The sequence below is a fragment of the Podarcis muralis genome, chromosome 18, assembly GCF_964188315.1.
Source record: "Podarcis muralis chromosome 18, rPodMur119.hap1.1, whole genome shotgun sequence".
Lineage (NCBI taxonomy): Eukaryota > Metazoa > Chordata > Lepidosauria > Squamata > Lacertidae > Podarcis > Podarcis muralis.
In genome coordinates, this window is record NC_135672.1 from 8950446 (window position 1) to 8975165 (window position 24720).

Sequence of the window (24720 nt, forward strand, 5' to 3'; positions counted from 1 at the left end):
AAATTGCCACCCTGTAGATCAAGACCACCCCCAGAAACATCATACCTACATCACAGAAGGGGTGTAACCTAAGACCACCCCTCAGATACATCACACCTACATCACAGAAAAGGCGGTCTAAAACAGAAATTTGAATGTTGTTTTCTCCTGTTGTTGTTTATCTCCTGTCTGGCAGGTTACTTGACTGGATTGCCTGAGGAGCCTGGCCATTCTTTTGTAGTGATAAATACTTATTTCCTGGGCCAGGTCACAGGCTCACACCCTATTCAAACACAGACATACAGTGGTGCCTCGCAAGACGAAAATAATCCGTTCTGCGAGTCTCTTCGTTTAGTGGTTTTTTCGTCTTGCGAAGCAACCCTATTAGCGGCTTAGCAGATTAGCGCTATTAGCGGCTTAGCGGCTATTAAAGGCTTAGCGGCTAAAAGGCTATTAGCGGCATAGCGGCTTAGAAAAGGGGGGGGGGAGCGAAAAAAATTGCAAGACTCGCAAGACGTTTTCGTCTTGCGAAGCAAGCCCATAGGGAAATTCGTCTTGCGAAGCAACTCAAAAACGGAAAACCCTTTCGTCTAGCGGGTTTTTCGTCTTGCGAGGCATTCGTCTTGCGGGACACCACTGTACCCTTAAGACAGGATTTGTGAAGGAAAAGACAGTGGGGAGGCTTTTCCAGTTTGACCTTGCAGAGAAAACATTTGCTCAGTTTAGGAATCAAAATGGCTTCAGATCGGTCTTCCAGTACTGATCTACGTACATGCAGTTATGCACATTACCATCTATCTAAGACCTCAAAATTCCTATCACACCAGAATGGTCAGCTCTGAATTGGGCTCTGCTCAGTGATTTCGCTCAGTGTTTCAGCTCAGTGAGTGTCCGGATCTGGCTGTGCTCTGATGTCCATCCGATCCCATCCTCGTCGCCAGTATTAAGTAGTGGGTTGACAAAGCCGACGGCACAGAGATTTCTCCAAGTGGTTCTTCATAGTACAGTGGTGCCCCGCAAGACGAAAAACTCGCTAGACGAAAGGGTTTTCCTTTTTTTGAGTCGTTCTGCAAGACGAATTTCTCTATGGGCTTGCTTTGCAAGACGAAACGTCTTGCGAGTTTGTTTCCTTTTTCTTAAAGCCGCTAAGCCGTTAATAGCCGATAAGCCGTTAATAGCCGCTAAGCCGCTAATAGCCGTGCTTCGCAAGACGAAAAAACCGCAAGACGAAGAGACTCGCGGAATGGATTAATTTTGTCTTGCGAGGCACCACTGTAAGCTGAAACTGAACTGAACTGAAAGCTCAGCCGGCCTGCTTTTATAGGCAGCTGGCTGTCAACATTGTAAACCACCACCCCAGGGTTTCCTGCCTAAATTAACTGACCTGAGTGAAAACTATATACTGTACACAGTACGCCTGGTGGCCAGGGTGAGAACTTCAGTACACAACACATCTGACATGGATGCTTTAGTTACGATTCCACTAAAAAACTCTTTACCGTATTTTTTGCACCATAACACTCACTTTTTTCCTCCTAGAAAGTAAGGGGAAATGTCTGTGCGTGTTATGGAGGAAATGCCTACGGGTGGCATGCCTACGGATTTTCCTCCTCTAAAAACTACATGCGTGTTATGGTCGGGTGCGTGTTATAGAGCGAAAAATACGGTACTTTAGCTCGGATCTGTAGAATCAGTTAAAGTGACACACACACACACACACACCAAAATTCCTTTAAGTTGGGGGGGTGGGACCGGGGAGTCCAGAAACAGTTTGTTTTAAAAACAACAGCTAAAAACGGCATGTCTAGAAGTTATTTTCGGATCCAAGGCAGCGGTGGGAAAACTCCCCAGTTGCACTTTTAACCGAGTTTGTTTGCTAGAGAAGAATACAAAACACGAAGCTGATAAAAAGCAGATAAAGACCCTTTTGAGTTGCTGGGAAATGTCACCCTGGCCTCCTCTCATCTCTCAAAGTCTGCATTGGAATCTCCTCAAAGGAGATTGGGTTTTAGGTCTTAGGAGGAAATCACTGGACTTTTCCAACCACTGTTGGCCACTGGCCTACGGAGGTAATTTGTAGAGTCCTTAAGTGGGTTCCCTGTCAGTAGGAGAAAATAACAGGCCAACCAGAGAATATTGAGAAGCAAAGCGGCTAGTAAGCCTGATCTTTATTCAAGGAACTGTTGCAACAGGGTCCCCACTTCCCACACGCAGGAGGAACTCAGAACAATGGTGTGCAAGCCCTTATAATACAGTGGTACCTCGGGTTACATATGCTTCAGGTTACAGACTCCGCTAACCCAGAAATAGCACCTCAAGTTAAGAACTTTGCTTCAGGATGAGAACAGAAATCGTGCAGCGGCAGCGGGAGGCCCCATTAGCTAAAGTGGTGCTTCAGGTTAAGAACATTTTCAGGTTAAGAATGGACCTCTGGAACGAAATAAGTACTTAACCCAAGGTAAAGGTAAAGGGACCCCTGACCATTAGGTCTAGTCGCGCATGACTCTGGGGTTGCGGTGCTCATCTCGCTTTATTGGCCGAGGGAGCCGGCGTACAGCTTCCGGGTCATGTGGCCACCAGGACTAAGCTGCTTCTGGCGAACCAGAGCAGCGCACGGAAACGCCGTTGACCTTCCCGCCAGAGTGGTACCTATTTATCTACTTGCAATTTGACGTGCTTTTGAACTGCTAGGTTGGCAGGAGCAAGGACCGAGCAACGGGAGCTCACCCCGTCGCGGGGATTTGAACCACCGACCTTCTGATCAGCAAGTCCTAGGCTCTGTGGTTTAACCCACAGCGCCACCCTTATCCCCAAGCCCTTATAACAGACACTTGAAATTGCCCACCTTGTAGCCCAAGACCACCACCCCAAAGCATCATACATACCGGTACATCACAGAAGGAGGCAGTCTACAGCACAGATCCTGCCTGCCAGGATGCCTGATAATGGTCACTGGGCAGCCTGGCCATTCTTTTGTGATGGCTAATACTTTATTTCCTGAATCCAGGTCATAGGCTCACCCTGTCCATCCACATTTATGCCCTTAAGACAGGATTTGCAAGCGAAAAGACAATGGGGAGGCTTTTCCCCTTTGCCTCCCTGACCGCAGAGGGATATCTGAGGTCATTGGGAGAGAGAAACCGCCTTATTGATCCACTCTTGGTCTCGTCCACTCCATCCACTAGAGCCTGTCTCCACATACAGGAGAAGCCCCTCAGAGGCATAGCGTGGGTTGTCAGCACCCGGGGCAAGGCAAGTAATTTGCGCCCCCTAACCCCTAACCTGCCGATGCTGCCAGCTTCTTCTTGCTGCTGTCTGGGCTGGGGTATTTACGGTAAGGTAGCCATGGCGGTGGCGGCGGCGGGTCCGTGTCAGGTGCCTGCCAGCTCGTCGGTTCTGCAAGACATGGGGCTCTGCTACAGCCTGCGCCCGAGGCTCTTCGGCGACTCCGGAGGCGGCGAGCGCCCCCCCAGATGTTGCACATGGTGCGGCCGGCCCCCCCTGCACCCCCACGCTACGCCACTGAAGCCCCTAACTCACGGAGGGTTTGAGACCTATCGGCTCCCCTCATCTAGTTTAGCCAAGCCATGTCCTGGGTGTTTTGCCCCTGACACACGCTAGCAGCTTCTAGGAGCCGCAGGTGAGAGCTGGGTGCAGGGTGGGGGACGAAAGGAAGGCATACTACCCTGGAAAGAGAACGTGCCCCCCTCCCTTAACAAATAATGAATAAATAAGCCTACTGCCCTTGAATTGGACACTCTTATGGTCATGGAAGGAACACGGGTGGCGCTGTGGGTAAAAGCCTCAGCGCCTAGGGCTTGCCGATCGAAAGGTCGGCGGTTCAAATCCCCACGGCGGGGTGCGCTCCCGCTGCTCGGTCCCAGCGCCTGCCAACCTAGCAGTTCGAAAGCACCCCCGGGTGCAAGTAGATAAATAGGGACCGCTTACTAGTGGGAAGGTAAACGGCGTTTCCGTGTGCGGCTCTGGCTCGCCAGAGCAGCGATGTCACGCTGGCCACGTGACCCGGAAGTGTCTCCGGACAGCCCTGGCCCCCGTCCTCTTGAGTGAGATGGGCGCACAACCCCAGAGTCTGTCAAGACTGGCCCATACGGGCAGGGGTACCTTTACCTTTACCTTTATGGTCATGGAAGAAGCCCACAACCCCTGCTTATGGCACAACACAGTTAACTCCTTAGAACAGGGGTCAGCAACCTTTTTCAGCCGTTGGCCAGTCCACCGTCCCTCAGACCATGTGGTAAAGGTAAAGGGGCCCCTGACCATTAGGTCCAGTCGTGACCAACTCTGGGGTTGCGGTGCTCATCTCGCTTTATTGGCTGAGGGAGCCGGCGTACAGCTTCCGGGTCATGTGGCCAGCAGGACTAAGCCGCTTCTGGCGAACCAGAGCAGCACACAGAAACGCCGTTTACCTTCCCACCAGAACGGTACCTATTTATCTACTTGCACTGGTGTGCTTTCGAACTGCTAGGTGGGCAGGAGCTGGGACTGAGCAACGGGAGCTCACCCCGTCGTGGGGATTCGAACCGCTGACCTTCTGATCGGCAAGTCCTAGGCTCTGTGGTTTAACCCACAGCACCACCTGCGTCCCTCAGACCATGTGGTCGTCTGGACTATATTTTGAAAAAAGAAGAAAAACATTTTTTTTTTTTTTAAAGAATTGCTAAAGGAGCTCTGCTATATAATATCTGGAAACTGTCAATTAAAAGATGTTAGAGCTCCTCCTGGTGGCATTGAGAGAGGACATCTCTGTTGAGGGTATCCATTTTGCAAAATACTGTTGATGTTCAGCTTTAAGCCCAGAGGGACTGCAGCCATATACAGTGGTGCCTTGGTTCTCAGACTTAATCCGTTCTGGCGGTCCGCTCCAAAACCAAAGTGTTCCAAAACCAAGGCGTGCTTTCCCATAGAAAGTAATGCAAAATGGATTAATCCGTACCCGACTTTGAAAAACAACCCCTAAAAGAGCAATTGAACATGAATTTTACTAACGAGGCCATTGATCCATAAAATGAAAGCGATAAACAATGCACTGCAGTCACACAATCAATCAATCAGTAGTTGGACTGATTTCCGCGCAGTCACAAAAACAAAAGCCGCAAAAACGAAAACGCAAAATAAATAGCAAAAACAGACAGACTTCAGTGTAACACTCAAAACGGAAGCGTGGCTCTCAGATCGGAAGAGTAACACTCAAAACAGAAGAGTAACACTCAAAACGGAGCATGTTCGACTTCCGAAAAATGTTCGCAAACCGGAACACTTCATTCCAGGTTTGCAGTGTTTGGGTTCCAAGTTGTTTGAAACCAAAGCATTGCCAGCTATGTTGGCCGTGTGCCTCTTTCTGCTTAGACAGCCGCCTGGCAGTGCACCAATCCGTAGGTTGCAAAGTCCAAAGCTCCAAAGTGCTTTTAAGTGGTGTGTGTGAATTAGCACCACCACTTATTATCGTAACTGCTTGCTTCTTATTCCTGGCTTGCAGGCTGTGCTAGTGATTAATCATGCTGTTATAAGAAAAACTGCTCCCTTTCCCTTATGGGGTATTCCGGAGCCTGTAGTGTACAGTGGTACCTCGGATTAAGTACTCAATTCGTTCCGGAGGGCCGTACTTAACCTGAAACTGTTCTTAACCTGAAGCACCACTTTAGATAACGGGGCCTCCTGCTGTTGCCGCGCCACCGAAGCACGATTTCTGTTCTCATCCTGAAGCAAAGTTCTTAACCTGAAGCACTATTTCTGGGTTAGCGGATTCCGTAACCTGAAGCGTATGTAACCTGAAGCGTATGTAACCCAAGGTACCACTGTATAGAGTTGTTAGGTGGGTTCCCTATCGGTAGGAGAAAATAACGGAGGCCAACCAGAGTATATTGAAAACCAAAGCGGCTAGTAAGCCTGATCTTTATTAAATGTTGCAACAGTTTCCCCACTCCCCCCATGCAGGCGGGAAGAGAACCCCGAACAATGGTGCACAAGCCCTTATATAGACTTTTGAAATTGCCCATCCTGTAGCCCAAGGCCACCCCCCTAAAACATCATGTTTGCCAGGATACCTGATAATGGTCACTGATTGCTTTACCTGGGCAGCCTGGCCATTCTTTTGTGATGGTTAATACTTCAGTTTCTGAGTCCAGGTCACAGGCTCACCCTATTCATACACAAATACGCCCTTAAGACAGGATTTGCAAGCAAAAAGACAATGGGGAGGCTTTCCCCATTTGCCTCCCTTACTGCAGAGGAGTATTTGAGGTCACTGGGAGAGTCAAAATGGCTTCGGGATTGCTCTCCTGTGCTATTTCAGACACATGGTTTATACAGTGGACGCTCAGTTTGCAAACGTGATCTGTGCGGGATGCACGTTCGCAACCCACAGGGTTCGCAACTGATGTCTGCGCACACGCGGGTTGCGATTCGGCACTTCTGCACATGCACAAAGCGCGATTTAGCGCTTCTGCGCATGCGCAACCGCCGAAACCCAGAAGTAACCCGTTCCGGTACTTCCAAGTTTCGGAGGTCCGTAACCCAAAAAAACACAACCTGAAGTGGCTGTAACCCGAGCTATGACTGTATACTTATGTATGTGTTTGCCTTGTACATTTATGAACATTTAATTTATAGAGCTGGACCATCAAGAAGGCTGATTGCCGACGAATGGATGCTTTTGAATTCTGGTGCTGGAGGAGACTCTTGAGAGTCCCATGGACTGCAAGAAGATCAAACCTCTCCATTCTGAAGGAAATCAGCCCTGAGTGCTCACTGGAAGGACAGATCCTGAAGCTGAGGCTCCAAGACTTTGGCCACCTCATGAGAAGAGAAGACTCCCTGGAAAAGACCCTGATGTTGGGAAACATGGAGGGCACAAGGAGAAGGGGACGACAAAGGACAAGATGGTGGGACAGTGTTCACGAAGCTACCAGCATGAGTTTGACCAACTCGGTGCTGGACCCCAGTGTCTGGGCAGAACGATGGGGGTGGAAACGCTCCTTCAGGTATACTGAGCCGTTTAGGGCTTTAAAGGTCAGCACCAACACTTTGAATTGTGAAACGTACTGGGAACCGATGAAGGTCTTTCAAGACCGGTGTTATATGGTCTCGGCCGCTCCCAGTCAACCATCTAGCTGCCGCGTTCTGGATTAATTGCAGTTTCTGAGTCACCTTCAAAGGTAGCCCCACGTAGAGCGCATTGCAGTAGTCCAAGCGAAAGATAACCAGAGCATGCACCACTCTGGCGAGACAGTCTGCAGGCAGGGAGGGTCTCAGCCTACATACCAGATGGAGCTGGTAGACAGCTGCCCTGGACACAGAATTGACCTGTGCCTCCATGGACAGCGGTGAGTCCAGAGTGACTCCCAGGCTGCGCATCTGGTCCTTCAGGGGCACAGTTACCCCATTCAGGACCAGGGAATCCTCCACACCTGCCCGCCTCCTGTCCCCCCAAAACAGTACTTCTGTCTTATCGGGATTCAACCTCAGTCTGTTAGCTGCCATCCATCCTCCAACCGCCTCCAGACCCTCCAATTTTAATCCAATGTTGCGAGCTGCTTTGTGCTCCTTCCTGTCTTTGAAGGAAGGACAGGGGTAGAAAAAACTATGTAATAAACAAACAAACACGCAGTTACATTTCAGTGACTGGTTGTGACTTTTTTATTCTTCATGAGACACATGATCCACCTCCGGAGTGTTTTAGGCTGTGATTAAATACCCTTGGTCTGGTTTTCGTTTTCTGTTTTGCGTCAACCGTTTCTAAAGCTACTCATTCCATAATGTAATTTCATGGGTATCTTCGTTTTTTAAGTGTTTTTGATTGTATGCTGTGCACCACCCGTATATAGATAGATAAATATATATTTTTTTAATGATTCAAGTATCATAAAGCATTCTTTTAATGGTTTATTTACTTAAGTGTTTCAAAGTATGCTTTAATTTGCTTTGTTTAGCCAGAAAAGCTGGCAGAAAAAGCTGGCACTGGGTGGTGCATGTGGATGGGAACGCAAGGCGTTCTCAGGAAATCGTTTGCTAGGCGAGAGCTTGCATAACGAGTCAATGCCTGCCATTGATTCCTATGGAGAAAGTTCTAATGTGTTCCTGACCACGGAATTTTGACCCCAAAATGACAAAAAAAGCCCACCCCACAACCACCCCAGGAAAACACCCTCTGAAACCTTGCAAAAGGCAAAGAATTGGGGTGGGGGGGGAGTAAGGCTTGTTTAAGGCGGTTCATTTGTTTGCAGCACTAAATGCAGGTCCAGCTGTTTGGATATCCGAATCTGCAGGGTGTATAAGTGAGGTTTGGGTATGGATTCCTCGTGTTTGGATAAGTGATAATTTTCTCGCAATGAGCGTTTGGATGGCAGAACCTGCCTGTGTATCTGTGTGTATATGTGTGTATATGTGTGTGTGTGTGTATATATATATATATATATATATATTCAAAGGATCGTAGAGCTGGAAAGATTTTGCATATAATATTCAGTTAGAATCCTGGGAAAGGTTGTGGAAGGAAGGGATCCATTTTACTGCATACAGTGCACTTGAAGAAAATGTTATGAAAATGATGTACAGATGGTACTTAAAGGTAAAGGGACCCCTATATATATATATCCATATATATTATAAATATATATATATTCCCATACACACACACAGACGCGCACACACTGCTTTCCCCCCCGTTAAAAAATGCTTAGGGGTAATCTCTTTTTCCTAATCATATTGAAATACTGCCCCTCAGTGATGCCAAACTTTAAAAAATTGTGTGTGCGCGCGTATATATATATATATATATATGTTTCTCTGTGTGTATACATATATGTGCTTATATATATATAGAGAGAGATATATATATATATATATAAAGATATATATAGATATATATATAGATATATATAGATATGTATATATGTGTGTGTGTGCGTGTTATACAGTATATGTGTATATGTGTGTGTGGTGTGTGTGTGTGTATATATATATATATATATACACACACACACACACACACACACACAAATATATATATATATATACATAATATCGAAATATTTGTACTGTTTTATTGTTGTTAGCCGCCCTGAGCCCGGCTTCGGCTGGGGAGGGCAGGATATAAATAAAATTTATTATTATTATTATTATTATTATTATTATTATTATTATTATTATTATTATTATTATTATTATTATTATTATTATTATACACACATCCCCAAAAAGGAAAAGGCAGCGGCGCCATTTCCCCTCAGGGGCCAGCAAAGCCCCTCCCCCCCTCCAGGCCATTTCTGTTTTTTTGAACCCTCTTCCCTCAAGCCCCGCCAAAAAAACAACAACCCCAGAGCGAACCCCCAACCGCCAACCATGACATCCCGCCTCCCTCCCTCTCTCACTGGCCCGCGCCCTTCCTTCCCCCGGCTTTCATTGGCTGCGCCGGTGCGCGAGGCCCGCCTCCGGAGGCGGGCTGCCTCTCCTGGCTCTTGATAAGCGCAGACGGCTGCCTGTCTAACTCGCTCTGGCTTTTTTCATTTAGGCTCCTCCCTTTCCCCGCCCGCCCCTCTCAGAGCGGGCCCCGCCCTCCGCCTGCCTCGGTGCCTGTCAGGGGAGAGGGAGTCGGCCCGGCTTTGGCCTGGCCTAGTCCGGCCTCTTCCTCCTCCTCCTCCTCCGCCCGCCTTCCGCGAGCGGGACGGAAACCGGGGAGGGACCCGCCGAGGGCGCGAGGGAGAAGAAGGAGAAGGAGAAGCAGCAGCAGCGAGCGGGAGCGGCGTCGCCATGGGAACCCGCGACGACGAGTACGACTATCTATTCAAAGGTGAGAGGAGCGGGGGAAGGAGCGGATGACGATGGTGCGGAGGGGGGGGCGCCTGGCTGGGAGGGGGGCGGCGAAGCCCCGCCCCTACCCGGAGGAGGAGGGGCTTGCCCCCGCGTTCGAAGAGGGAGGAGCTTGCCCCGGTTTCGAAAGGGGAGGAGCTTGCCTCGGGTTGCAAAGGGGAGGGGTTAGCCCAGGGTTCCAAAGGGGAGGAGCTTGCACAGGGTTCCGAAGGGGAGGGGTTAGCTCAGGGTTCCAAAGGGGAGGAGTTTGCCCCGGGTTCCAAAGGGGAGGGCTTGCCTCGGGTTCCGAAGGGGAGGGGTTAGCCCAGGGTTCCAAAGGGGAGGGGTTAGCCCAGGGTTCCAAAGGGGAGGAGCTTGCCCCAGGTTCCAAAGAGGAGGGGTTAGCCCAGGATTCCAAAGGGGAGGGGTTCTCCCTGGGTTCCAAAGGGGAGGAGCTTGTCCCGGGTTCCAAAGGGGAGGGGTTAGCACAGGGTTCCAAAGGGGAGGAGCTTGCCTCGAGTTCCAAAGGGGAGGGGTTAGCCCAGGGTTCCAAAGGGGAGGAGCTTGCCCCGGGTTCCAAAGGGGAGGGGTTAGCTCCGGGTTCCAAAGGGGAGGAGCTTGCCCCGGGTTCCAAAGGGGAGGAGCTTGCCTCGAGTTCCAAAGGGGAGGGGTTAGCCCAGGATTCCAAAGGGGAGGAGCTTGCCCCGGGTTCCAAAGGGGAGGGGTTAGCTCAGGGTTCCAAAGGGGAGGAGCTTGCCCCGGGTTCCAAAGGGGAGGGGTTAGCCCAGGGTTCCAAAGGGGAGGAGCTTGCCTCGAGTTCCAAAGGGGAGGGGTTAGCACAGGATTCCAAAGGGGAGGAGCTTGCCCCCCCGGGTTCCAAAGGGGAGGAGCTTGCCTTGAGTTCCAAAGGGGAGGGGTTAGCCCAGGGTTCCAAAGGGGAGGAGCTTGCCCCAGGTTCCAAAGAGGAGGGATTAGCCCAGGATTCCAAAGGGGAGGGGTTAGCCCCGGGTTCCAAAGGGGTGGAGTTTGCCTCCTCGGAGCAGGGGGAGGGGCTTGGGGGGCTCCGAGGTGTGTTGTGTTTTTTTCCAAGGAGGGAGGGGGCACTTGCCAAAGGAAGTTGCTTGGTTGATGGATTGGTTTAGCTTACTTATATTGCCGCCTTCCCGCAGTTAGCTGTGCCCAAAGCGGATTACACCAAGCATCTGCTTATCAAAATGCAAAACAGGCGTGGGGGAGGGGCTGTTTACCAGACCTCCCCAAGGGGGCAGAAATCAACAACTCAGTAAACGTGGAACAAATCCGCCACCGCCAACAAAACAACAACAGTGCCTAGACCAGTGTTTCCCAAACTTGGGTCTTCTGTTTTTGGACTACAACTCCCATCATCCCTAGCTAGCAAGACCAGTGGCCAGGGATGATGGGAATTGTAGGCTGAAAAAAACGGCAGGAGACCCAAGTTTGGGAAACACTGGTCTAGACTCAAGTCCATAGTACATAGTAGGAAAAAATTGTTGGACTCCGACTCGCAGCAGCTCCTGGGCCCATGCAACTGCCCAGTGGTGATGGGAGTTGTAGTTTATCCCAAATCTGGAGGGCTGAACGACTTCCCACCACCACCGCAGAGAGTGCAATGGGGAACAACCCCAACAGTTGCAGCTACTGCTCCTGTCCCCAAGACAGATTGCAACCATGGCCTGGTTCCCATTGGGTGGCGTTCAAATTATAAGATTTTAATCTTTTTTAGGGTTGGTCAGTGGAGACTGAAGGGCCTAACTTGGTGCATTTTCATTGATTGAAATAGTTCTGCTTGAAGTTTTTTAAAAAAAATAGTTTAGTGGCACCTTGGGAGGCTGATTAGTAAGAAAGGTTGTGGGAGGAGGGCTGGTCTAGTGTGTGAAAGGGCTATTGTGGAGAGAAGGGACTCGTTTGCCCCCCCCCCTTACTCTGAAGAGGAGGGGCACATGTTTGGAGTGGTGGTGGAAATCCAGCAGCGCTGGGGCAGGGGGGCTTGGAGGAAGAGGTATGGAGGGGGGCTGGAGGATGAAGAAAGGCAAGGGAGAGAGGCGTAGGCAGAGAATATGAGGAGCAAGAGTTGGAACTTGAGAAAGAAATGGGAAGCGAGGGGCTTGGGAGATGGGACTTGGCAGAGACTATGTAGGAGGGGTTTTCCCAGTAGTGATGTATGGAAGTGAAAGCTGTACCATAAAGAAGGCTGATCGCTGAAGAATGGATGCTTTTGCATTCTGGTGCTGGAGGAGACTCTTGAGAGTCCCATGGACTGCAAGAAGATCCAACCTCTCCATTCGGAAGGAAATCAGCCCTGAGTGCTGACTGGAAGGACAGATCGTGAAGCTGAGGCTCCAATACTTTGGCCTCCTCATGAGAAGAGAAGACTCCCGGGAAAAGACCCTGATGTTGGGAAAGATGGAGGGCGCAAGGAGAAGGGGACGACAGAGGATGAGATGGTGGGACAGTGTTCTCGAAGCTACCAGCATGAGTTTGACCAAACTGCGGGAGGCAGTGGAAGACAGGAGTGCCTGGCGTGCTCTGGTCCAGGGAGTCACGAAAAGGCGGACACGACTAAACGACTGAACAACAACAATGTAGGAGTGGGATGGGGAGATGGAAATGTGAAAAGATATAGGGAGGAGAGGGCTTGGGATGGTGGCTTTTGAGAAGGGAATAGGGAGAGAGGTTGTACAGTCACCTGCTTGCTATAGAAAATGTGGGGTTGGCTTCTACAGCCCAATTCCCCATCAGGTGTCTCAGTGTTCCTTAAGTCCGTGATCGGTCAGAGAAGAATGGATAGAGGCAGGATCCTGTGAAAGCAAGGCAGGTCTTTATTTTTCTGTTGCAACAGAGCCCCCACCCCGCCCAGCCCTGCAAGGAGGTGAGAACCCAGAGCAAAGGTGTGCAAGATCCTTTAAAGACTTTTGAAATGGCGCAACCCGCTTCACCAAAGACCACCCAAAAAGCATCATTCGTATGCCACAGAAAGAGGCAGTCCGCAACAGAAAATTGAGTACAGCGGTACCTCGGGTTACATACGCTTCAGGTTACATACGCTTCAGGTTACAGGCTCCGCTAACCCAGAAATAGTACCTCGGGTTAAGAACTTTGCTTCAGGATGAGAATTGAAATCATGCTGCAGTGGCGCAGCGGCAGCGGGAGGCCCCATTAGCTAAAGTGGTGCTTCAGGTTAAGGACAGTTTCAGGTTAAGAACAGACCTCCAGAACGAAATAAGTACCGTATTTTTTGCTCTAGAAGACTCACCTTTTCCCTCCTAAAAAGTAAGGGGAAATGTGTGTGCATCTTATGGAGCGAATGCAGGCTGCGCAGCTATCCCAGAAGCCAGAACAGCAAGAGGGATCGCTGCTTTCGCTGTGCAGCGATCCCTCTTGCTGTTCTGGCTTCTGGGATTCAGAATACTTTTTTTCTTGTTTTCCTCCTCCAAAAACTAGGTGCGTCTTACAGTCTGGTGCGTCTTATAGAGCAAAAAATACGGCAATTAACCCGAGGTACCACTGTATGGCTTGTCTCCTGTCTGTCAAGATAATGCTTGCTTACTGAATTACCTGGCCAGCCTGGCCATTCCTTTTGAGGTGGTAGATCCCTTAGTTCTCGAATCGAGGTCACAGGCCTACCTTATTCATGCAGAAAATATGCCCTTAAGAAAGCACGTGCACCTGCAATTTATGGCGTCTGCATCTGCGCAGACGCAATTTCCGGCGTCTGGGCATGTGCAGATGCAATTTCTGGCACCATGGAAGCGAGTCCCTGCGTTGCACCGTGCCAGTTTAACGCAGCACACGGGAACTCGCCAAGCAGGCAGCTCGGTTTGGGGGCAGTTCGTGGGCAGGTTAAATGATCCCCGTGAGCCGCTTGTGGCCCCTGGGCCTTGGGTTGCCCACCCCTGATTTAGAGTCGTTGGGATAGCCAAGATGGCTTTTGGGATTGTTCTGTGTGCTAAAATAAAGTGCAGTTTTCTCAGGGAATATTTCCTAAATTCTGACGGGTTTTCTGTGGAGTGTGTGTCCGCTGTGTGTGTGCACCCTAAAATTTTGAAACGCCCTCATAGCATCCTGGAGGATCTGTAAAGCCGTAGGAGGGGATTTTTTTGGTCTTGGAAAGTGGGAGGAAGGCTTGGAAACTAGGGACTGTAAACTGAAGGAGGGGGCTGAAAGGACCATTGAAACTAGAGGAAGATGGAAAGGAATTGCTGAAACAATTAATAGAAGTGGAATACAAAAAGGGAGGTGAGAGGAGGTCGTTGAAACAAGGGAATGAAAGATAGGGTACTGAAATGGTATGATGTGTTTTAAATTGTTTGCTTTGTTTGGTTTAGTTTGTTGTGTTAATGGTGTGCTGTGTAATGTTTATATATTGTATTGTATTGTTTTCTTTTTCTCTTCTTTTTTCTTTTCTTTTTTGTAGTGTTTAAAAGTAATAAATATTTTTTTTTAAAAAAAAGAAAGGACCATTGAAACTGCACATGTGTGTTGAAATGGCTAGGGTTTTGATGTGGGCTTCGCTGTTGTTTTCCCTGTTTATTTTTCGCCTTTCTGTTCTGAGGGACCCCAAGGTAGCTTCCAGCAGTGAGTGTTGTGGTTGGAGATGCTTATCCACACCTTTCTAGGGAGCATGCGAGTCTGGGGGGCGGGTGACTGAAAGCAAGAAGGCCTGAGGGGATGCATTAGCAACTGGCAGGGTGGCTGGCAACTGGGGGGGGGGGCTGGGTCTTACGGAGAAAAGAGTGGGGTGGGAGTGAGGAGCAGGTGGTGGTCAGTGGGCTGGATTTGCAGTGCAGCTTTAAGGCTTACGGACAGTCGAAACAAGAAGAGAAGGGGCTTAGTGATGTTGTGGTATTTAGAGCTAAAGGGCGCACCAGGGTGCGTTCAGGGCTGGGGGTGCTCTGGTGGAAGATGCAGATTCCCAGACAAACAGATTTAGGCCTTGAGACAGTGCAGGGTGGTATTGGCAGATGGATGTGCTGGGACGCATTGGCTCACTGAGAGGGAAAGAATCGGCATAAACATGATAGAGAGTGTTTAGGGACTGGTTTGTGTGGTGCACTGGGTGGCTTTAAATACTTTCACTTTATCCGAAGGGCTCAGGGGAGGTTATAACACTGAACAACACGGAGAATTCCCAGTCCTGCAGATCGAAATTCAGTCTAGATCAGTCACCAACTCTCTTAGTTCAACCAAAGAGACTCCGTCTTCTGTAATCTATTCATTATTTTCCCTAGTCCTCTCTATTGCAGTGCACGCACACCCACCTCGGGTGCAGTTGTTGCATATAGACATTTTTGTTTTGCTCCGGGTGTCTCCTTTCGGCTCTGTCTGGATCAATATCCAACAACTTGCATTGGAATTGCAAAAGCAACACTGTCATGTGCTATTTACAGTAGTGTTTAGCTGCGCATCAGATGCCTCTGTTTTTTGGTTCAGCCTTCCTAAAAAATAATAATGATCTGGCAGTAGAGAACCGGGGTCAGTGAATGGGTGATTGGGAGGGAAGAGAAAGAGCAGCTAAAGGACAAAGCTGTTATTTGAAACAACACCGTTTTGGGGTTTTCAGGATCCAGGGCTGGCAATTCTGGGCAGCAGAGATTGTCCAATCAGCAGTTGAGCAGTAATTGGTGTCATTAACCTGCGAGCAACTGTGACCTAAGAATCAATCAGCTTTGGGGTGTTTGGCGGTTCCCATGAAAATGGTACATAAGCTGCGAAAAGGTTACGGAGTGGTGATGCAGTCCCGTCCCAATAATGCCATGTTTGTTGCTTGCTCCATGGAATTTGGTGTACTTTTTAAAAAGCCGAAGAGTCACTGCAAAAAGCAGTTACTTCTTTGGGGAGGAAAAAAATCTCTGCGATACAGTTCCTGCAGTTAGCATTAGACCTGGGTTTCTAACCCCTATCAAACATCTTTGCCAAGTCATTCTTGCCTGTAAAATGGGTGTAATGGTGGCCAATAGCAAAGTAAAAAAAAAGGTAAAGCAGTTCTTAGAGTAAGTGATGTACCTGTATATAATTAGGTTGCTGACATAAAGTTACACGCACCTGTGCTTCTTGGAAGTAAACAAACCTTCCACAGGTAAGAATTGCTGGGCTGAGGCTAGAAGGCAATGTTCTAGTCTGATTTCCTTAGCCGAAGGCAGGGTCTTTCAAATAATGCCTTATGGATTAACCCCTCCACATACAGTGTCTCTGTGCATATTTCTGTGGACCAAGGTGTGTGTACAAGGTAGATCAAGGTGTAATAGATCAAAGGGTAAGGTGAGAACAGAGTGGGGCCTTCGTAAACCGATTAAGGTACAGTTATACTACTTGCAAGGGACGCGGGTGGCGCTGTGGGTTAAACCACAGAGCATAGGACTTGCCGATCAGAAGGTTGGCGGTTCGAATCCCTGCAACAGGGTGAGCTCCCATTGCTCGGTCCCTGCTCCTGCCCACCTAGCAGTTCGAAAGCACGTCAAAGTGCAAGTAGATAAATAGGTACCGCTCCGGCGGGAAGGTAAACGGCATTTCCATGCGCTGCTCTGGTTCGCCAGAAGCGGCTTAGTCATGCTGGCCACACGACCCGGAAGCTGTATGCCGGCTCCCTCGGCCAATAAAGCGAGATGAGCGCCGCAACCGCAGAGTCGGCCACGACTGGACCTAATGGTCAGGGGTCACTTTACCTTTACCTTTATACAACTTGCCAGCCCTGCTGGAAAATTCCCCAATCCAAATATTATATCAGGGTTTCCTTTGTTTTCCTTGCCCACACACTAGTTTCTGGTGGCGGTGGGAGGGGCAAACTTTTGATATGAGGGGCTATTTTAGATGAGCAGCTCACTGCATGAAAGGGAGGTGTAATGAAGGAACAATGGCTTATTATGTTGCACCTCAAGCCCTTTATACCACAATCTCCCCATTCTGTTACCATCCCTCCATATCCAGCCAGAGCCAATTTGAATCTAAAGTCCTTGCTTGCTTCCAAAAGGCACCTCGTGTGCTCATAAGAACAGTACTACTTTGTCAGATCAAAGGTCGATCTAGTTCAGCAGTTCTCTTCTCGCAATTGTTATATGCCTCCCCTGGGAAGCCCACAAACACGGCATGAGGGCAATCGCCTTCTCCTGCTATTGCTCCCGAGCGCTGAAATTCAGAGGCATGCCACTTTTGATCCTGGAGGGGATCATGCAGCCATCTGGACAAGCATAGGGTCCCACCCCCCACCCCCAGATTTGTTTGATCCACTTGTGGAAGCCAGTTCAGAGTTTAACCATGTGCTTGTGTGAATCTCTTCTTTATTCGGTTGGGTTGTTTTTATGAGAGACAATTTCTGCCTATCCCAGGGGTTGGCAAGCTTTACCTTGCCTGGGCCGGTTCACTCCAGCGGAGATCCCTCTGTGGGCCGGATTGTGCGCCCGCGCCCGTGATTTCCGGCGTCTGCGCAGACGCGATTTCTGGCGCTGCAGAAGTGAGTCCCTGCGCCGCACTGCGCCAGTTTAGCGCAGCGCGCGGGGGCTCGCCGAGCAAGTGGCGGTCCCTCTGCGCTTCAGAAGCTTCGCGTTGTTATCGCTGAAGCCAAGGAGCCTGCATTCGCCCCATAGGACGCACACACATTTCCCCTTCATTTTTGGAGGGGGAAAAGTGCGTCCTATAGAGCGAAAAATACGGTAATTTTATGCACCTCTCTCATATCCCCTTCATCTGATTTTAAATAAAACTAAAAGCTTCCCAAAGACCAGCTCCTGTGAGTCAGCCCTTCAGCCCTGACGAATAATTTGCTTGACCTTTTTGCACAATTGTCCCTCTCCCAACATCCTCCTGCTGATTCTGATGTGGGAGGAACAATGCCCATGTACAAAGGAAGACTTCTGATTGAATGGTTTGGAGCAGTTTTGCCAAGTGAATTCGTGGTGCATTGCTGTGTGACCTCCCTCCCTCCAACCTGGCCCCTTGGCTGCCCGGATGCATTCAGTGCCTGATGAGGAGCTGTGCTTAACTTCAGGGAGTCCGGGGGAAGCCGATCAATAGCTTCACCTACAGGTGTCCGGCAAGAGCATCTTTGAGGACCCAGGCTGGGCTTTGGGAGATAGGGAGGAAAGGGGCTGCTCCAGCAGATTTTCCAGGGGACACTTGGAAGAGGCCAAAGAAGGAAATGTCGTTTTTTTGTGGGGATGGATGTTGGCTTGGGCAATACAGTGGTACCTCGCAAGACGAATGCCTCGCAAGACAAAAAACTCACTAGACGAAAGGGTTTTTGGTTTTTTGAGCTGCTTCGCAAGACGATTTCCCCTATGGGCTTTCTTCGCAAGACGGAAACGCCTTGCAAGTTTGTTTCCTTTTTCTTAACACCGTTAATACAGTTGTGGCTTGACTTCGAGGAGCAACTCATAGCACGTGGTGTGGTAGCCTTTTTTGAGGTTTTTAAAGCTTTTTGAGGTTTTTGAAGCTTTTCCAAAACTTTCCCGACACCGTGCTTCGCAAGAGGAAAAAAATCGCAAGGCGACAAAACTCGCGGAACGAATTAATTTCGTCTTGCGAGGCACCACTGTATGAGGAGAAGCATGATGCAAATTAATGGAAGAGATCTAGTGCAGGAGGTGTCAGTAGCAGTAAAAACGATAGCAACAGGAACTGAACTGAGTGTCCGTTTTGAGAATCTGGAAATTTTGGGGGCAGTTCTTGGCTCTGGAGTTGTCATTAGGCTGCAGCCTGCGTCACCCCAGACTGCCCTGCGAGGTTCTGCTGAGAAGCCCTGCGTCGGCTGTGGGATGCTGGCCACACACAGGGCTGTTTGCAGCAGCGGCGTGCAGCGGTTGTTGTTTTTTAGGGGAACAGTTAAGGCTAGAGGCGCCAGCTTGCAAGGGCGGTGTCATAGTTGTGAGCATCGCACCTTCCTCCCTGTTGGGCACAAGCTTCCCGGGCTTTGGGAAGGAGGCGCTAATAATAATAATAATATATTTATACCCTGCCCATCTGGCTGGGTTTCCCCAGCCACTCAGGGCGGCTTCCAACAAAATATTAAAATACAGTAATGCATCAAACATTAAAAGCTTCCCTAAACAGGTCTGCAAGAGAACATTTAGGGAACTTTGTTAGTCCCCCTCGTTCACTGACTACACACCACTGGTTTTGCAGCATTTTTTGGGGGGGTTACTCAAGGGTACGCAGTAGCAGAACCTTTCTCTCTCCCCCCCCAAAGGTTATAACTGTGGCACTTACTATAACAACATGGTGAGGGGGGAGGACTGGCCGTTTGCTGTGGGGAGAGAGCACCATTCTCTGCAATACTTTGCCTTTACCATCACTCTGCCCTGTGTTTATAAATCGCAGCCTGACAAATGAACGCTGACAGCGCTGTATTGTCTTTTCTCTTTCTACCCTCCCCAGTTGTGCTGATTGGAGACTCCGGGGTGGGGAAGAGTAATCTCCTGTCCCGCTTCACACGCAATGAGTTCAACCTGGAGAGCAAAAGCACTATCGGTGTGGAGTTTGCCACCAGAAGCATCCAGGTGGATGGCAAGACGATAAAGGCACAGATCTGGGACACGGCTGGCCAGGAGCGATATCGTGCTATCACCTCCGCGTAAGCCTCAAAAGCTGCTCTGATTCATGGATTGATTATTTAATTTGATATATTTAAAAAATACAGTGGTACCTTGGTTCTCAAACGCCTTGGTACTCAAACAACTTGGGACCCGAACATTGCAAACCCGGAAGTAAGTGTTCCGGTTTACGAACTTTTTTTGGAAGCCGAACATGCTCCATTTTGAGTGTTGTGTTTCCGATTTGAGTGCCACACTTCCATTTTGAGTGTTACACTGAGGTCCGTCTGTTTTTGCTATTTATTTTGTGTTTTGCGGCTTTTTTGTTTTGTTTTTGTGACTGTGTGGAACCCAGTTCAGCTACTGATTGATTGATTGATTGTGTGACTGCAGTACATTATTTATTTATTTCATTTTATGGACCAATGGTCTCGTTAGATAGTAAAATTCATGTTCAATTGCTGTCTTAGGAGTTCTTTTTAACAGTCTGGAACGGATTAATCCATTTCGCATTACTTTCTATGGGAAAGTGCGCCTTGGTTTTGGAACGCTTTAGTTTTGGAACGGACTTCTGGAGCGGATGAAGTTTGAGAACCAAGGTACCACTGTATCTCTAAGTGGTGTACAAAAAACTGAATCAGCAACAGACAACTTAAACAAAACATTACAAAAAAAACCCCACAGTTACATGTAAAAATGTTACATTAATGCAAAGTTACTAATATCTATAAATCAATATCAGTCCATTTTCCTCCTGACACACACTCCCTCTCAGCCTCTGTGTTCTCGCCCGGGGTCCAGGCAAACTCTCTGCTCTCCCACAAAAGATTCGCAACAAAAAGAGTTGCCAGAAAGAGCGAACGTCACCTTAGTCTGTCTCTTTAGACCGGCTTTTTATGGACAGGCCCAAGGTAGATGACACTTTCTCAGTCTGCCTGCAGCTGTGTCCCATTTAGCTGCCCCCTCCACACCCAGTACAGCAGGTTTCTTGAGTTTCCCAGGGGGTCCTAAGGATGGGACGAGGGGCCCTTTCCACGCACAGCGATTGATTTCTGGAGGGTTGCCAAGTGTCTTCTGAGACTGTTGCAAAGCGTGCTGGACTCCGTAGACCTCTGTCTTATTCAGCCTATGAGGCATTGCTTATGCAAGAGCACACACTTGGGATCCCTGAATGCAGATTAGCCAACTCTCACATCCTGGCTATGCAATCTTCTTCTGAAATTTGATTTCTTAAAAGTGCCTTGCTGACACTCTGGGTTTGTGTGTTGAGGGGGCAAACAGCAAATCGGCTCATTCCAGGATAAAGGAATTCAGGCTGAGGTGGCGGAAGATTGCGAATCGTGTCATAAGCCTGAATTGAATCAGTGCTCAGATAGGCTTCTCTTCTAGACCAAGTTCTCTGTGTGCTTCTGATTCAGCTTGCCTGACCTAATATTCAGGATCAGGTTTAAGGTGCTGGTTTTAACCTTTAAAGCCCTATACGGCCCTTGTACCTATGGGACCGCCTCTCCTGGTATGTCCCACAGAGGAACCTACGATCTTCAAACAAAAACATCTTGGAGGTCCCAGGCCACAGAGAGGTTAGGCTGGCCTCAACCAGAGCCAGGGCTTTTTCGGCTGTGGCTCCGATCTGGTGGAACGCTCTGCCACAAGAGACTGGGGCCCTGCGGGACTTGACATTTTTCCGCAGGGCCTGCAAGACAGAGCTGTTCCACCAAGCCTTTGGCCAGCGCACAGCCTGATTCCCCACTTTGGCAATCTTCACAGAACTCTAGCCCAGTGGTTGCCATCAATTTGATTTGAGTTAATTTTATAATTAAATGATTTTAGAATGTTGCATTATTTTATTGTTATTAGCCGCCCTGAGCCCGGCTTCGGCTGGGGAGGGCGGGATAGAAATAAATTATTATTATTATTATTATTATTATTATTATTATTATTATTATCTCCCCTATCCTTTGTTTATTTGAAAGGGAGAGAAACCTAAACCTGGCCTCCCAGAGTGCTTCGTAGTTGCTCATGAATTTCCCAGAGAAGCCAATGTTTGCTTGAACATCCCGTGACACGGGAAGCTGCTATATACAGAGCCTGACCATTGGTCCATCGAGATCAATATTGTATACACTGATTGGCAGTTGTTCTGTTCAGGGTTTTAGAGAGAAGGGCCCCAGGCATAGGCAAACTCAGTGCTCCAGATCTACCCGGACACTGAGGTCCAGCGCCGAGGGCCTTCTGGCGGTTCCCTCGCTGCGAGAAGCCAAGTTACGGGGAACCAGGCAGAGGGCCTTCTCGGTAGTGGCACCCGCCCTGTGGAACGCCCTCCCACAGGATGTTAAAGAGAAAAATAACCACCATCATCCCTAGCGAACAGGACCAGTGGTCAGGGATGATGGGAGTTGTAGTCCCAACAACAACAATAATTTATTATTTATACTTCGCCCATCTGGCTGGGTAGCTTCCAATAAGACACTAAAATACAATAACCTATTAAACATTAAAAGCTTCCCTAAACAGGGCTGCCTTCAGATGTCTTCTAAAAGCCTGGTAGTTGTTGTTCTCTTTGAAATCTTGTGGGAGGGCGTTCCACAGGGCGGGTGCCACTACCGAGAAGGCCCTCTGCCTGGTTCCCTGTAACTTGGCTTCTCACAGCGAGGGAACCGCCAGAAGGCCCTCAGCACTGGACCTCAGTGTCCGGGCAGAACGATGGGGGTGGAGATGCTCCTTCAGGTATACTGGAACAAGGCCGTTTAGAGCTTTAAAGGTCAGCACCAACACTTTGAATTGTGCTTAGAAACATACTGGGAGCCAATGTAAGTCTTTCAAGACTGGTGTTATGTGGTCTTGGTGGCCACTCCCAGTCACCAGTCTAGCTGCCGCTAGAATGTAAGTGTTTTTTTAAAGAAAGAAAAGTGAGTTGTGCAAGTAAACAACTGCTCAAGTGCTGCTTTAAGCAGTTGAATAAACATGAAGTATTGTAATAAATTTGCTTAATTTAATACCTGGTGTTAGTTTCTTTTAAAAGCAAAAACTGTTTGCTTACTTGCGTGAGTTGCTGTTCTGATGCCCTGTACCCTCCTCACAGGGGTCCATCAGCAAAGTGTTAATCATTCTGAACTTTACACTGTCCTTTGCACACAGGATGGGAGATAAGCCTGGCTTATACTTGCAGAATTTTGGCAGTCTGTAACTTAACGGGCTGAGTTCTGCAAACATTTGTGTGCCTGGTGCAAATCCTGAAAATCTTGGCATTCATTTTTGTTTGTGCAGGCAGCTTGTGTCCAGTTAGCCTCTAGACTGGTGGAACTCTGCCTGATCCGTCTTCTGTGCGACTGCCCTTCAGATAAGACCACTATCGTGCCCCTCTCTTCTCTTTTCCCATATAAACATAATCCGCTTTTCCGTCCAGTTCGTCAGTGTCCTTCAGCAACCTCTGTGTCCGGAGACCCTTCCGCAGGCTGAGTAACACCTGTCTAAATAACTCTTTCAGCTATTACCGTGGTGCCGTTGGAGCACTCCTGGTTTACGACATCGCGAAACACTTGACATACGAGAACGTGGAGCGTTGGCTGAAGGAGCTCCGGGATCATGCAGATAACAACATCGTCATCATGCTGGTGGGGAACAAGAGCGATCTGCGTCACCTGAGGGCTGTGCCTACAGACGAGGCCCGCGCTTTTGCAGGTTGGGTTGCTACAAACTCTGGATGTTGATGCTCTTTAGCTGCCTGGCTCTCATGGAAGCATTGGCCATGCTCCCTTTTAAGTGCCGAGGGAGTTTGCAAATTGGCCACCTGGAAGAGGTGGTATAAGTAATTTCGTTGTCCCCAAGAGGGGGCAATGACAATAAAGATATTATTATTATTATACAGTGGTGCCCCGCAAGACGAACGCCTCGCAAGACGGAAAACCCGCTAGACGAAAGGGTTTTCCGTTTTGGAGTCGCTTCGCAAAACGAATTTCCCTATGGGGTTGCTTCGCAAGATGAAAAAATCTTGCGCGTCCCCGCGGGTTTTTTCCGCTCCCCCCCCCTTTTCCTAAGCCGCCTATCAGCTGTTCCGCTGATAACCCGCTTAACAGCTGATCGCTGAAAGCCGCTAGACCGCTGTAGCGCTAATCCGTTAAGCTGTCAATGGGCTTGCTTCGCAAGACGAAAAAACCGCTAGACGAAGAGAATCGCGGAACGAATTCTTTTCGTCTTGCGAGGCACCACTGTATAAAGCTTCTGAGAGGTTGTGATTTTTACGAAGCAGCAGTGGTGTGCTTAGTGCAGTGAAGTCAGGTCCTTGGCTGAAAGAGGCCCCCAATGTGGTGGACAACAGAGAATCTCCAGTTAAGAGCTTTTGAAACGGCTTAGGTAGAGGCAGTGTGGTGACCATCACTAAAATATTTAATATAAATATAGTTCTTTTTTTTAAGAAATTGCTCACAAGTACAGACATTACTTTGGTTACTCTTGTAAGAGCCTGTGGGACTCACTGGTTGTAGTGTTGGATTTGGATCAAGGAGGCCTGGGCTTTAATGTCTGATCAGCTGTAAAATTTAAATGTGTAATTGGAGTGAGAATAAACTGACTCACTCTCAATTTACCTCCTAAGTTTGATGCGGGGATAAAATTGTATGTGTCTGAGTACAGGGTGGGGAATACACAAGGGCACACCAAACTCGGAGGAAGGATAACTTAAAACTAGGGATTTTATTTAATAATAAGGGTAAGCCAGTATTCAGCCCCATTTTACAAATTTGGGGATGCAGGCAACTGACGCTGACAAACGAGGTTGCTGCAGGTTTCAAATTAGATCGTGACTGGTACTTCTGATTCATAACTTGTGACACTAAAATATTATGCAAATATTTGCAAATCTGAATTGGTTTCACTATGCACAGCCAAGATTGGCTACTGGGTGCATTATTGAACTGTGGTTAATCTAAAACAAAAGTGGAAGCTTCTGAACTTTTTGCTGTTCTGGAATAGGAGATTGGGACCTGGGTAACTTTTCATAGAATTGTAGGATGAGAACGAGCTTTCTTCCTATTGCTTGACTTTGAGGAGAGTGCTATCTGTGCATGAAAATAACTGCAGTGATTTCCTCCCCTTCCCTTGCAGAAAAAAACAACCTGTCATTCATTGAAACTTCAGCACTCGACTCAACAAATGTAGAAGAAGCCTTCAAGAACATCCTTACTGGTAAGGATTTCCGCTTAGATTATCTTTCCTGATGTGTAAAGGGCATGTGGGGCAATGGAAAGGAAACACACGCCTGGATTTGATCTGTGGTCACTACACAGGTGCCAACTCCCTGTGGCCCTGGGTGCCCGAGTACCCACAAAATTCCCAGTGAAGGCACCAGGTACCCACTAATTTTAGTGCCAGGGCCATGTACGCTGCCCCGGGC

The 24720-nt window shown here is 48.7% G+C and overlaps 1 protein-coding gene across 1 annotated transcript in view; it reads left to right on the top strand.

The window, feature by feature from the left end:
- Positions 1–9533: 9533 nt before the first annotated feature.
- RAB11B (RAB11B, member RAS oncogene family) overlaps positions 9534–24720 on the top strand; it is a 22699-nt gene continuing 7512 nt past the window's right edge. The window contains exons 1-4 of the mRNA XM_028713308.2: positions 9534–9787; positions 19174–19369; positions 22816–23009; positions 24432–24512. Of these exons, the coding sequence (XP_028569141.1) occupies positions 9748–9787; positions 19174–19369; positions 22816–23009; positions 24432–24512 (511 nt within the window). The 5' untranslated portion in view covers positions 9534–9747. The remainder of the gene's footprint in view (positions 9788–19173; positions 19370–22815; positions 23010–24431; positions 24513–24720) is intronic.